Source organism: Sapajus apella, unplaced genomic scaffold, assembly GCF_009761245.1.
Source record: "Sapajus apella isolate SASKATOON/1434 unplaced genomic scaffold, GSC_monkey_1.0 scaffold13, whole genome shotgun sequence".
NCBI classification, from domain to species: domain Eukaryota; kingdom Metazoa; phylum Chordata; class Mammalia; order Primates; family Cebidae; genus Sapajus; species Sapajus apella.
This window is the reverse complement of record NW_022436953.1, coordinates 5,114,317-5,127,597: the sequence shown is the minus strand read 5'-3', so window position 1 is coordinate 5,127,597 and position 13,281 is coordinate 5,114,317. Positions and strand designations below refer to the sequence as shown.

The window sequence follows — 13,281 nt, the reverse complement described above, 5'->3', positions numbered from 1 at the left end:
CAACATCATTTTGTGATGCTACTAACAAAAGAACTTCACAAAATCCAGGCTGATAAAACATTTGTTTAAACACTGCTGTGCCCAGAAATAGTGAAAGCAGGGACTGGAGTGGATATTTGTAGACTCATGTTCAGAGCAGCATTATTCACAATTCCCAAAAGGTGGAAGCAACCCAGATGTCCATCGACGATGAATGAATAAACAGAACGCAGTATAGACATACAATGGGGTATCAACCTTCAAAAGGCGTGAAATTTTGACACATGCTACAATATCCATACCCCTGTGCCCACCTCTTCCAGGCACAGCCCTTGGTCCTTGCTGCATCTCCCTTAAAAACACAGGGAACTTTACAAAGGATATCACAGCCGGAAAGGACCCCAGACATAACAATGGTAGCCCATCCACTTCATTTTAGAGATGAGGAAAATGAGGTCCAAACAAGTAAAGGGCTGCCTGGAGAGCCCGTGGTGAATTAATGGCACAGTTGGAAGCATCCAACTGTGGCAACACGGATGAACCTGAAGCATTATGCTAAGTGAAATACGCCAGTTACAGAAGGACAAATATTGTATGATTCCACTTAGATGAGGTTCCTAGAGCAGTCAAATTCATAGAGACAGAAAGTAGAATGGTGGTTGCCAGGGGATGGGGGAGGAGGGAATGAGGACTTGGCATTTGGTGGGTACCGAGTTTCACTTGAGCTAGGTGTAGTGGCACATGCTTGTAGTCCCAGCTATTCAATAGGCTGAGGTGGGAGAATTACATGAGCCTAGGAGTTCAAGCTAAGATCGCACCAGTGTACCCCAGCTGGGGTGACAGAGTAAGTCCCTATCTCCAAAAAACAAAACACAAAACTTCAGTTGAGAAAGATTAAGAAGTTCTGGAGCTGGATGGTGGTGACAGTTGTACAACAATGTGAATGTACTTAATGCCACAGAACTGTACACTTAAAAATTAAATGCTAAATCCTGTTATGTATTTGTTACCACAATAAAAACAAAAACTACTGTCCTATGAAAAAATGTCCTAAATCTTTAGCAAGGTATAAGATATCTATCACAATATGTCCCAATCTATCTGTAATCTCTCTTCATTTCCTACAACTTCCCCTCATGGCTGCTTAAGAAAAGGGAGCTTTTTATTCTCCCTTCTATCCTGGCACCTAGAATAGCACCTGACATAGTTATAGGTGGTTTGTTCTGACTGAGTTACTGCTTTAACATCACTAAACGTTTTGTTATTCCTCTAGTAATCATCCATGTACCTTCACACCTTCACATATGGGCCTTTATACGTGAGTCATTCTTCCTTGAATAGCTATCCTCTTCTTCACTCAGCAAACACCTATTAATTCTTTTTTTTTTTTTTTCCTTCTGTGTTTTGAGACAGGGTCTCGCTCTGTCGCCCAAGCTGGAGTGCAGTGGCATGATCTTGGCTCACTGCTGCATCTACCTCCCCAGCTCAAGCGATCCTCTGGCCTTAGCCACCACAAGTAGCTGGAACTACAGGCATGTGCCATGACACCCACCTAATTTTTATTTTTTGTTTGAGACAGAGTCTCACTCACTCTGTTACCCAGGCTGGAATGCAGTGGTGTGATCTCAGCTCACTGCAACCTCCATCTCCTGGGTTCAAGTGATTCTCCTGCTTTAGCCTCTGGAGTAGCTGGAATTACCAGTACACACCACCACACCTGGCTAATTTTTTTATTTTTAGTAGAGACGGGGTTTCACTTTGTTGGCCAGGCTGGTCCCAAACTCCTGGCCTCAAGTGATCCACCCACCTTGGCCTCCCAAAGTGCTGGGATTGCAGGCATGAGCCACTACCCCCAGCCATAATTTTTGTATTTTTTGTAGAGACAAAGTTTAGCCATGTTGCTCAGGCTGGTCTTGAACTCCTGAGCTCAAATGATCCGACCACCTTGGCCCCCCAGAGTGTTGGAATTATGGGCGTGAGCCACTGTGCCTGGCCTTATTAATTGTTTAGGACCCAGAAATATCATCACTTCTGCTGGGTCTTTCTCCAAAGAGGTGTCATTTACACCTTCATTATTTCCTACCATTTTATACAAGTTTACAACCTCTATTTAGCACATCTTATTATTTGCATACATGTTTTTCCCAACCACTCTAAGTCCTGGGACAACATATCTTTTTCTTTCGGTTCAAGTTTAGAGCTTGGCACATAGTAAAAGCCTCCTTAAATGCTGCAAGAAAGAGCAAGTGATTTTAATTTCCACAAACTTCAGGCTGCCTTGACTGGCCTCTACCTGTGAATGTGAGTCACCTGCTGTTATCTTCAAAACCTCAGGAACTTCAGACCCAATTCATCCTGGCTCCCCAGTGGGTTCAGAAAGGACCCAAGTGCACAGGGGGCCGACATCGGCCAATCCTAGGGTGGGAAAAAGTTAGGTATCCATGCCCCTGTGCCCACCTCTTCCAGGCACAGCCCTTGGTCCTTGCTCTAGCTCTCCTAAAGACACAGAAAACATTAAGAGGTTCAGTTTAGGCCGGACGTGCTGGCTCACGCCTGTAATCCAAGCACTTTGGAGGCGAAGGCGGGCGGATCACCTGAGGTCGGGAGTTCAAGACCAGCCTGACCAACATGGTGAAACCCCGTCTTTAATAAAAAAAAAAAAAAGTTCACTTTACAAAAATATTACAGCTGGAAAGGGCCTCAGTGGTAGCCCATCCACTTCATTTTACAGACGAGGAAAGTGAGGTCTAAACAAATAAAAGGGCCGACTGGAGAGCCCGTGGTGAATTAATGGCAGAGTCGGAACTACAGCCCAGGCCTCCCTCCTCACTAAAGTCTAAAACATTCTTGGAGGTCAGTTTCCTCTTCTGTAAAACGGGGTGAAAAATTAGCCTCTCAGGACAGTGGTGAGGAGCAAATGAGATAATTAATGTGAAAGAAATTATTATATTTGCAACAAACTCAAAGCAGAGCGAGCTGATATAGAGGAATCTAGTCGGTGTCCGGAGACCTGTGTTCCAGTCACGTCATCTCTGAGCCTCAGTCTCCTCATCTACAAATGCAGGGACCTGGCCCGGCTGACCGCCGAGACCCTTTCAGCTCTGCCGACCTTGAGGCTTTTCCTGTGGGGCGGACCCTGGGGGAAAAAAACGAGGGAGCTCGCGGGGGCCCTCGAGTTACCATCCTGCAGCAGCGCAGTCTTCTCGGCCGTCCGCAGACTCTCCAGCCATCCCGTCACCGCCATCTTCCCTCTGCCAAGCAGCGCGCCCGGCCGCTGCCATGGCAACCATTCCACTGAGGGTCACTTCCGGCTGACTCGGAAGCTATTCTGGCCATTTGCCCTCCTTTCCCCCTTCGTCCGCTCTCATTGGCTCTCCTGGTAAGTGGCTTATTCCTGCCCACCCGCGGGTGATCAGCTTGGCCAGTTGTCGAACCCACCCGGGGACCGACTTCGGGGGTTGGAGAGGGACTCTTGGGGCCGGGGTCGGGCGCTCCAGCTTTCCTCTAGCCCGAAGCTGGGATTCCCCGGCCTGCACCAGCTGCGTACACGGCGGGTACAGCACACCTGCCCGGGCCTTCTCCACCCCCAGCTGCGAGACCGAGACTCTTCCAATCCCGGAGAGTGCCCCACAGCTGCTGCGGCCGTGCCCCATCTCCCCGCAGCTGTGGGGCTGAGCACTCCCGTGCCGAGTGGCTGAAACCAGGGCAGGTGCAGGGCGTTCCCACTCATCCCCCGAAAGTCCCCCTCCTTAGGTTTTCCTCTGCAACTCTGTGTTGAAGGTAGAGAAAGATTATGTGGGGTTTATGGTGCAGGTTCTCCCCAGTCTCCGCTGCACTCCCTAAAGCTCGATTCCCTAACCCAGTATCCCATTTTGGTAAAGCCCTTCAGAAGGGGGCTGCAGCAGTAGGGCTGTGCTGAATCCTTAGAGCAACCCCACTGAGGAATGGTGTTGTTTCCTGCTCCTCAAAAGTACGCCCAATGGTCCCAGTCTTCTCCTCATTTCCCCTAATACTCCGAAAGACTAACACTTTGAAAGGCTGGGGAGTGTGAAGCTAGGCTACACCAGTGAAGTTTAACGCGGTTTGAGGAGGCCCCCCACAACCACTGTCTCCCCGAAGTGGGCTGCTATCCCCAAGGCCTGGTCAGGAAACACCCTACCTCCATAGGCAAATAGGTTGGAGAAGCTAAATTCTGAATTTCCACCTGACAGCTGCCCTGGCCAACCCTCTAATAGACTGGGATCCAGCCATACTTCAATGGATCCCAGGGGTATCTTGAAGGCATTTCCCAAGCGGAAGAAAAATCATGCCGATGCATCATCAAAAGTACTTGCAAAGATTCCCAGGAGGGAAGAGGGAGAAGCAGCAGCAGGTGAGCTCACCCACCCTCAGAACCCTCCTTCCCTTGAACTCTCAGCCTTCATGCACTTCAGCCCTACGTTGTTCATGTCCAGAATCAGATATTGGAGCTGACTTTGCCTGTCCAGGGCTTGCAGGGCTGTTTGTACCTGCTTTGTACTAAGCTTGGTCCTGGATCTGGGACAGGCCATTTGCTGTGTTATCTTCTTTTCTACCCAGAGACCTCTATTAATCAGAAAAGACTCCCTGGACCCTCAGGGAATGACCAGTAGAATTTTTGTCCTGGGGGACTGGGCAGAAATCCCCTCCATTACCCAGGTTTGTTGTTAGCTGTTTTGCAGCCAAATTGACAAATAAATGGCAGAGGCTTTGGGGACAGGATTGTCAGGTCTGGCAGACTGTAAGGGCAAGAAACACATGTAATGGCAAGAAATATGTGCTTTGTTGAAAGAATAAATGATAAGGGATTCAAAGTAAGGAGGGAGGCGGGGTGTGGTGGTTCATGCATGTAATCCCAGCACTTTGGGAGGCTGAGGCAGGCAGATCACCTGAACTCAGGAGTGTGAGACCAGCCTGGGCAACATGGCAAAATCCCATCTCTACTAAAAATACAAAAAATTAGCCAGGCATGGTGGCACACACCTGTAGTCCCAGCTACTTGGGAGGCTGAGGCACGAGAATTGCTTGAACCCGGGAGATGGAGGTTGCAGTGACCTGAGATCATGCTACTGCACTCCTGCCTGGGCGACAGAGTGAGCCTGTCTCAAAAAAACAAACAAAACAAAGTAAGAAGGGAGGAGGCATTAATTCAACAGATATTTACAGGTTACTTACAATGTGCCAGACACTTCTAGGTTGCACCAGGAAACAGGATGTATCCTTGTCCCGGGCGGGCAAGGTGGCTCACACCTGTAATCCTAATACTTTGAGAGATTAAGGCGGGCAGATCATGAGGTGAAGAGATGGAAACCATCCTGGCCAACATGATGAAACCCCGTCTCTACTAAAAATACAAAAATTAGCTAGGCATGGTGGCACTTGCCTGTAATCTCAGCTACTCGGGAGGCTGAGGCAGGAGAATCAGTTGAACCCAGGAGGTGGAGGTTGCAGTGAGCTGAGATCACGCCATTGCACTCCAGCCTGGGCAACAGAGCCAGACTCCATCTCAAAAAAAAAAAAAAAAAAAATTATTGTCCCTTACATTCGAGTGCTGGCCTGTGAGAAAATTTGCTATATGTAGAAAGGAAACTGGATGGAAGGGAAATGCTTATTTTCAGGGTAGCGGACTGTAAACACTTCATTCAGATAATGTTAGAAGTTATGTTGTAGCCAGGGGGTGGCAGATAAAAATGTTACGACAGTAGTCATCTGGATGTTCCTTCCACAGAGTGGCTGAGCTCCCTTCGGGCCCATGTCGTACGCACTGGCATTGGACGAGCCCGGGCAGAACTCTTTGAGAAGCAGATTGTCCAGCATGGTGGCCAGCTATGCCCTGCCCAGGCCCCAGGTGTCACTCACATTGTGGTGGATGATGGCATGGACTACGAGCGGGCCCTCCGCCTTCTCGGATTACCCCAGCTGCCCCAGGGTGCTCAGCTGGTGAAGTCAGCCTGGCTGAGCTTGTGCCTTCAGGAGAGGAGGCTCGTGGATGTAGCTGGATTCAGCATCTTCATCCCTAGTAGGTGGGTTGATCCCAGTCTTTTTAAAAAATGTTTTCTAGTAGCATCTTGAGCTCTCTTCTTAAATTATTAAAAATAACTACCATTGGCCGGGCGCGGTGGCTCAAGCCTGTAATCCCAGCACTGTGGGAGGCCGAGGCGGGTGGATCACAAGGTCAAGAGATCGAGACCATCCTGGTCAACATGGTGAAACCCCGTCTCTACTAAAAACTACAAAAAATTAGCTGGGCATGGTGGCGTGTGCCTGTAATCCCAGCGACTCAGGAGGCTGGGGCAGGAGAATTGCCTGAACCCGGGAGGCGGAGGTTGCGGTGAGCCGAGATCGCGCCATTGCACTCCAGCCTGGGTAACAAGAGCGAAACTCCGTCTCAAAACAAAAAAAAAAAAAAAAAAAAAAAAAAAAAAACTACCATTAATTTAAAAATTAGCCAGGCATGGTAGTGTGTGCCTGTAGTCCCAGGTACAAGAGGCTAGGGTGGGAGGATTGATTGAGCCCGGGAGGTTGGAGCTACACTGAGCCTTGATTGCAACACCCTACTCCACCCTGGGTGACAGAGCAAGACCCTGTCTCAAAATAAATCCCGAACACCTCAAAAAACTCATTGTTTTAATTGGACACATGGGGAAACCAAGTATTTTGGAGTACAGAAGGACTGGGGACAGATAAAGGGTGAGACCTTTGGTGTCTTAACCACCTATCACTATCCCCATAGGTACTTGGACCAGCCACAGCCAAGCAAGACAGAGCAGGATTCTTCTATTCCTTCTGGCACCCATGAGGCCCTGCTTCAGACAGCGCTTTTTCCTCCTCCTTCTCCCACCAGACCTGTGTCTCCTCCCCAAAAGACAAAAGAGGCACCAAACACCCAAGCCCAGGTCAGGAGCCTGCCATCCCTCAGAGCTCCCTTCCCCTAGGAAACAGATCACAGAAATGGGGAGGGCCTGATGGCTGTTCAGAAAGTCGCAGGCCCCTGAGAAAGGAGAGCTATTGTGAAGCCACTTAGCTCTTCCTAACACTCATCACTGACGCATTCATCTAGGCCACATCTACCACACACCACTGGGGATCCTAGGGCTAGGTACTGGGGGGAGCTTAAGGGAATGTGGCCCCACACTCAAGGAGATCCAAGTCTGATGCAGAAGGCCCGCCCCATTCTTAGGTCTGACTAGAAGACCCTCCCCCTGACAAAGATGACCCCATGACCCCCATCTTCAAGGGTCCCTTCTCCTGGAGAATAAGAATTTATTGTTTCCTTTCCTTTTCTACCCCAAGCCCATCTCTGACGATGAAACCAGTGACGGGGAAGAAACCCAGGTTAGCACAGCTGATCTGGAAGCCCTCATCAGTGGCCACTACCCCACCTCCATTGAGGGAGACTGTGAGCCTCGCCTAGCCCCTGAGGTCCTGGATAAGTGGGTCTGTGCACAGCCCTCAAGCCAGAAGGTGACCAACCACAACCTCCATATCACAGAGAAGCTGGAAGTTCTGGCCAAAGCCTACAGTGTCCAGGGGGACAAGTGGAGGGCCCTGGGCTATGCCAAGGCCATCAATGCCCTCAAGAGCTTCCACAAGCCTGTCACCTCGTACCAGGTAGCCAGGGGCTAGGGTGGGAAGAGGGGCCTTTTCTTTACTAGCCAGGGGTTAGTGAAGGCGCTGCCAGTCACCAGTGGGGTTCTGGTACAATGGTGAAGATTTTATGGTGTCTAGGACTTGCACTTCCTTTTTTTTCTAAAAGGAAAATTGATGAAAGCAGATTGGCAAAATCTTGATAGTTGTTGAAGCTGGGAGATGGGTACTTGGGGGTTTGTTATACTGATCCTTCTACTTTTGAATTTTTTAACATAATTAAAAGTTTTCTTATTTTTCATTTTGTTTATTTATTTATTTAGTAGAGATGGGGTTTCGCCATGTTACCCAGGCTGGTCTCAAGCACCTGGGCCCCAGAGATCCACCTTCCTCAGCCCTGCAAAGTGCTGGGATTACAGACGTGAACCACTGTGCCCAGCTTAAAAGGTTTTTAAAAAGAAGTTTAGATTCTTAAGCCTAACAGACTAGGGTTTGAATTCTGGTTCCTGTCACTCACTAACTGTGTCACTCTAGTCAAGTTACTTAAACTCTCAGAGCATCAGTTTTCTCATTAGTAAAAAGGGGCTACTATTCAATGAAATGGAACCTGTACCACAGGACCTGACATACAGTAAGCTCTCGGTAAATGTTAGCTCTTGCTGTTGGAATGATGATGATGATGGTGGTAGTGGTGGTGGTGGTGACTAATATCATCATTATTTTCTACTTCTTACTGCTGATCTCCAAAAGACAAATTATCCAGCCCTCATTCTATCCAAAATTCTCATCTTTATCTACAACCCAAGCTTTACACAGCCACACAGTTGCCAAGCAGCCAGGCTGGCTTTTTCCCCAGCATCTGCTAGAGGAGTCAGCTTCCTCTCCACTGGCTCAACCTCCTCCATCTCCTCACTCTTCTTTCTTGCCTCTGCTTCCTCCTCCTCTAGGAGGCCTGCAGTATCCCTGGAATTGGGAAGCGGATGGCTGAGAAAATCGTAGAGATCCTGGAGAGTGGGCATCTGCGGAAGCTGGACCATATCAGTGAGAGCGTGCCTGTCTTGGAGCTCTTCTCCAATATCTGGGGAGCTGGAAGCAAGACTGCCCAGATGTGGTACCAACAGGTCACATGCTAGCCCAGCCACTACTTCAGTTTTGCTGTGTCTCGGAGTTCTCTACCCTTTTCTCTGATGGGAATGCACCCACAGTATAGGGAGACCATTTTTTCGAGGGAACCAGGACTCATATAGACCCCTTAGCTCCCAGAGCAGCCTTGTTGCTTGGTATCCTTAAGAAAGAGTAGGCAGAGACAAGAAGTATGTTTCTCTGTCTCCCGAGTCCAGCAAGGGCCTTCCTAAGGAGGCCAGGCCTTGACACTGCATGTCTAGAGCAGTGGTTCCCAATCCTGGCTCTACTCACAATCACCAGGGGAGCTTGATAACGATGAAGATGCCCAGGCCCATCCTCAGACTGATGGAATCGTGAACTGTATTTTAGGTTAGTGGCAAGGCTGGATTACGGCATGTTTTCCATACCCCCTGCCTTTCCCAAGTCCTGCTGAGTACAGACCCAACCACCCCTAGGACAGTCCTGCCCCTAGCCTTCCCTAGAGTCTGGGGCAATAGAAGCCTCGTGTGTGCTCACTCATACCTCTTCATTGGTCTTGGAGCCTCACATCTTCCCATCTGGCTGCTTTTTTCCAGGGCTTCCGAAGTCTGGAAGAAATCCGCAGCCAGGCCTCCCTGACGACCCAGCAGGCCATTGGCCTGAAGCATTACAATGACTTCCTGGAACGCATGCCCAGAGAGGAGGCTACAGAGATCGAGCAGACAGTAAGCAGGTGTCCCAGAGCAGTGAGGACAGCCAGGTCCTGCTGTAAGGTCTTGAGTCAAAGCCAAGAACCCCTGACTGCTCAGCTGGGGAGCACAGCAGGCAGAGAAAACTGGGTCACCAGAGATTGAGGAGAGAGCAAGTTGAAACTGAAGCTCCAGGCCCAGAGGCCGGGGTGGGTGGCTTTGGGAGGAAAGAGCTGTAACATCAGGTCCCCGGATTCTAGTTCTCAGTAGTCAGACCTATTAGGATTAGATTTGATTCTTGTCTGGTTCGTGTTAGGATTGGGTTAATGTTAGGGTTAGATTACAGGCGAATTATATCTGTATTTCTTGAGGCTAGGGTAGATCAGAACAGAGGTTTTTAATGTTTTTTTAATTTAATTTTATTTTTATTTCACCAGCTTCTTGAGAACCTGATGAAAACTGTGGGCTGTTTTCTCCCCAGAATGCACAAATGTGCAAAGGTTTTTGTTTTTTCCGGATGTATGGACCACCCGAGGCCGGCTCAGGATTTGGGGCAGAGTTGGTGTAGGAGCACAGTGCCAGTGGGATTCAGTTTGTGGCTGGAAGAAAGCTCCATCAAGATCGAGTTAAGACCAGGCGCTGTGGCTCGCGCCTTTAATCCCAGCACTTTGGGAGAGGCCAGGGCGGGTGGATCATGAGCTCAGGAGTTCGAGACCAGCCTGGCCAACATGGTGAAACCCTGTCTCTATAAAACATACAAAAATTTCCAGCCTGGCCAACATGGCAAAACCTCATCTCTACTGAAAATACAAAAAGTTAGCCGGGTGCTGTGGCTCATGCCTATAATCCCAGTTACTTGGGAGGCTGAGGTGGGAGATTTGCTTGAACCTGGGAGGCAGAGGTTGCAGTGTGCCAAGATCGTGCCACTACACTCTAGCCTGGGCAACGGGGTTCTCAGAGCTCCCTACCCTGTTCTCTAACTCTGTCTCAAAAAAAAAAAAAAAAAAAAGATTGAGTTAAAGTTAGGCTTTCATTAGGCATAGGATTTTCTTAATGCTGGTTGCTTTTAAGTTTTGTAGTTGTCCAAGACATAAGGTTTGATTTAGAGTTGGGTTAGTGATTAGGTTCATCTGAAACCTAGATGAGAGACAGACTAGACTGCATTTAGGGCTTGGCGTGTCATTATTCAGTGGGCATTAGGATTAGGAGCTGCTTGTGAGAGGCAAGTTTGCTCACTTTTGCTGGGGATTCTGATAGAGTGGGATCCCATGGGGACTGGCCCAGTTTGGTTGAAATCAGCCTCCAGCTCCATTCCAGGCCACAGGGCTGTGAGGCCGGTGTGAGATGGATGGACAGGCCTCTTTGTCTGCCCATCACCAGGCCTTGGTGCTAGTGATGACACCGTCACTCAGCCATGGTGTCACTCAGCCATGGTGTCCGGGCATGGAGAATGCTGCAGTCAGTCCCCAGCCTGTTGGAACAAAAGAGGCTTCCCACCTGGCCTCCCGTGCCCCCATGTCAGGGCTCCAGCCATAGGAGTTTTGATGGGATTACTCACGTGGACCTCCTCCTTCCATTCTCTTGGGAGGCTCAAGAAGGGAGTAAGGGGATTAGCAGAGCCCTCCTGTCAGGAGACTTGAGGTATCAGGCCCCAGAATTCTCAGTGCCCTGGGGTGGAGGCGGGAGGTCATCTGCATATGAAAGAACTTCAGTGTCTCAGGGGTGGAGGCTAAGGGGTTTGTTTTTCCTCTGAGAGGGGCAATCCTTCAGCTGACAGTTGCTGTCTCAGCTCCTTCCCCACCAAGAAAGGATGTGGTGTGGGTTCAGAACTGCCCCTTCTTTGCTTTCTTTCCTCTGCTTTCCCACAGGTGCAGCTGGATTTCTGTGCTCCGCTTTCTCCCAGGCCTGGGCCTGGGCCATGCTGCCAGCCACCTGCTCAGGCCTCAAGCCCCAGCTCACACATTCCACCTCTAGCTCCAAATCAGTAGATATGTGGGGCTGCCTAGACCTGGCTGAGGGCCTTCAGCACCTGGCCCCTTGTCCTAAGTGGAGTTTCACAGACATGGGCACGTGGGCTGGGGCAGAGAGAGCCTCTGTTTTCCTACCCTTAAAGAGTTCCACAGGGCAAGCTCAGTGCCCACTCTCAGAAGCAGGGTTGGCACCTTCTCCCATCTCTCCTCAGGCTTGCCTCCTGCACAGTGAGCTGCTTCTCTTCTGTCCTAGCGAAGGGAAGGAACAGCAGCTCCTCAGGGTCGATTATCCAGGGCCGGCAGCAGGCGTCTGGGAATGGGCATAAGCTGAGGGTGTGGGCCCGAGTCAGGGAAGGCCCTTGTGCTGCGGTAGGAGAGGAGCTCCCCACAGCCGCTTACCTGTCATTGCTCTCTTTCCCAGGTCCAGAAAGCAGCCCAGGCCTTTAACCCCAGGCTACTCTGTGTGGCATGTGGCTCATATCGACGGGGAAAGGTGACCTGTGGTGATGTTGATGTGCTCATCACTCACCCAGATGGCCGGTCCCACCAGGGTATCTTCAGCCGCCTCCTTGACAGCCTTCGGCAGCAAGGTATTAGCTCCATCCTTGGGTGAGCAGGTTGATGGAGGGCAGCACAGGGCTGGGGGCCCCTGAGAGGGAGAACCTCAGAGTTCCACTCCTGAGGCAGGAAGCAGAGGAGCAGTGCCCTGCCAGCATCCCGCCTCTCTGTCGGGGCTGGGATCCTCTCAAGGGAGGGATGAAGCAGCCCTGCCACACCTATGTGGAGGTGCTCAGTGAACCCTAAAGGCCGAGGATCTCATCTGATCTCTCCATGACACTACGGGGGATATGGGAATTACTATCCATGTTTTATAGAAAAGGAGAAGGGCCCAGAGAGGGTAGTGACCCCTGCTAATGCCTAGGCAAGCCCCAGCTTAGAGATCAGGAGAGACCTGGGAGGCTGGGATAGCCCAGGCCTGGCTCCCAGCCCTCCCAGTGGTCCCCTCTGTTGGGCCAGGGTTCCTCACAGACGACTTGGTGAGCCAAGAGGAGAATGGTCAGCAACAGAAGTACTTGGGGGTGTGCCGGCTCCCCGGGCCAGGGCGGCGGCACCGGCGCCTGGACATCATCGTGGTACCCTACAGTGAGTTTGCCTGTGCCCTGCTGTACTTCACCGGCTCTGCACACTTCAACCGCTCCATGCGGGCCCTGGCCAAGACCAAGGGCATGAGTCTGTCAGAACATGCCCTCAGCACTGCTGTGGTCCGGAACCCCCAAGGCTGCAAGATGGGGCCTGGCCGAGTGCTGCCTACTCCCACTGAGAAGGATGTCTTCAGGCTCTTAGGCCTCCCCTACCGAGAACCTGCCGAGCGGGACTGGTGACCCCTCGCTGGGGGTGCTGAGGAGAGCCGGGTTGGACTGGCTGCCCCTCCTGCCCACCAGTACTCCCCCCAGCCTCACCTGGCCGAACCTCGCTGCTCCAAACACCAGCTTCCTCAGGGAGCTGGGCCCAGGGCTCTGGGCCTGAAGGCGAGAGCCAGCCTGGCTCCCAGGGTCTACCTCGCCCTCTCCCAGGCAGGAGCTAGCTGCCGTCCCTTGTACCTCTCCACTGCCCTCAAAGAATTTTGCAAGTGGCCCCTTGTCCCCATTTTAAGCAGGAGCTGGTGGCTGGTTTGAAGCCCCAGGTATCCCCCTTCCCTGCTATGGAAAGGCCGAGCTGCTGGGTGGGGCCAGAAGCGGCAGGGGAGGGAAGTGGCCTTGCTGTCGGCACTATCCAGGACCCTCTACAGTAGGACAGCTATTCCACACGTGTTCCCTCTACTCACCCCGCTTTCTGGGCAGTGCAGCTGGTGGTACTGGAAAGGGGGTGCCCCAGGCTCAGTGGGGACAGTGTTGGAAGGCCCAGAGGCCCAGTAAAGTGCATTTAACATTGAA

At 51.0% G+C, this 13,281-nt stretch overlaps 2 protein-coding genes across 6 annotated transcripts in view; one reads left to right on the top strand and one right to left on the bottom strand.

The window, feature by feature from the left end:
- The window catches only part of DPCD (deleted in primary ciliary dyskinesia homolog (mouse)), a 22,364-nt gene extending 19,098 nt beyond the window's left edge, over positions 1 to 3,266 (bottom strand). Inside the window, exon 1 of one of the 2 annotated variants that reach the window (XM_032281381.1) lies at positions 3,160 to 3,266. In XM_032281381.1, coding sequence (XP_032137272.1) covers positions 3,160 to 3,223 — 64 coding nt within the window. In that variant the 5' untranslated portion in view covers positions 3,224 to 3,266. The remainder of the gene's footprint in view (positions 1 to 3,159) is intronic. The other variant, XM_032281382.1, reaches the window with a different exon arrangement.
- POLL (DNA polymerase lambda) lies at positions 3,262 to 13,281 on the top strand. 4 transcript variants are annotated; one of them, XM_032281377.1, is made up of 9 exons: positions 3,262 to 3,358; positions 4,191 to 4,351; positions 5,726 to 6,020; positions 6,731 to 6,893; positions 7,291 to 7,608; positions 8,532 to 8,705; positions 9,285 to 9,413; positions 11,769 to 11,937; positions 12,365 to 13,281. In XM_032281377.1, the coding sequence occupies exons 2-9, from the start codon at positions 4,237 to 4,239 to the stop codon at positions 12,727 to 12,729; spliced, it is 1,728 nt and encodes a 575-aa protein (XP_032137268.1). In that variant the 5' UTR covers positions 3,262 to 3,358; positions 4,191 to 4,236; the 3' UTR covers positions 12,730 to 13,281. The 4 variants fall into 4 exon arrangements, with proteins under 4 accessions (XP_032137268.1, XP_032137270.1, XP_032137269.1 ...); XM_032281379.1 differs by having other exon boundaries at positions 3,283 to 3,358; positions 4,215 to 4,351; XM_032281378.1 differs by having other exon boundaries at positions 3,286 to 3,358; positions 4,147 to 4,351.

What these genes read in the sequence shown, in the direction of transcription:
- POLL (XM_032281377.1), top strand. Translation starts at nt 4,237, where the DNA reads ATGGATCCCAGGGGTATCTTGAAGGCATTTCCCAAGCGGAAGAAAAAT. An exon ending in AGAGGGAGAAGCAGCAGCAG is followed by an intron (nt 4,352 to 5,725) that starts GTGAGCTCACCC and finishes TTCCTTCCACAG; the next exon opens with AGTGGCTGAGCTCCCTTCGG. An exon ending in CACCAAACACCCAAGCCCAG is followed by an intron (nt 6,894 to 7,290) that starts GTCAGGAGCCTG and finishes TTCTACCCCAAG; the next exon opens with CCCATCTCTGACGATGAAAC.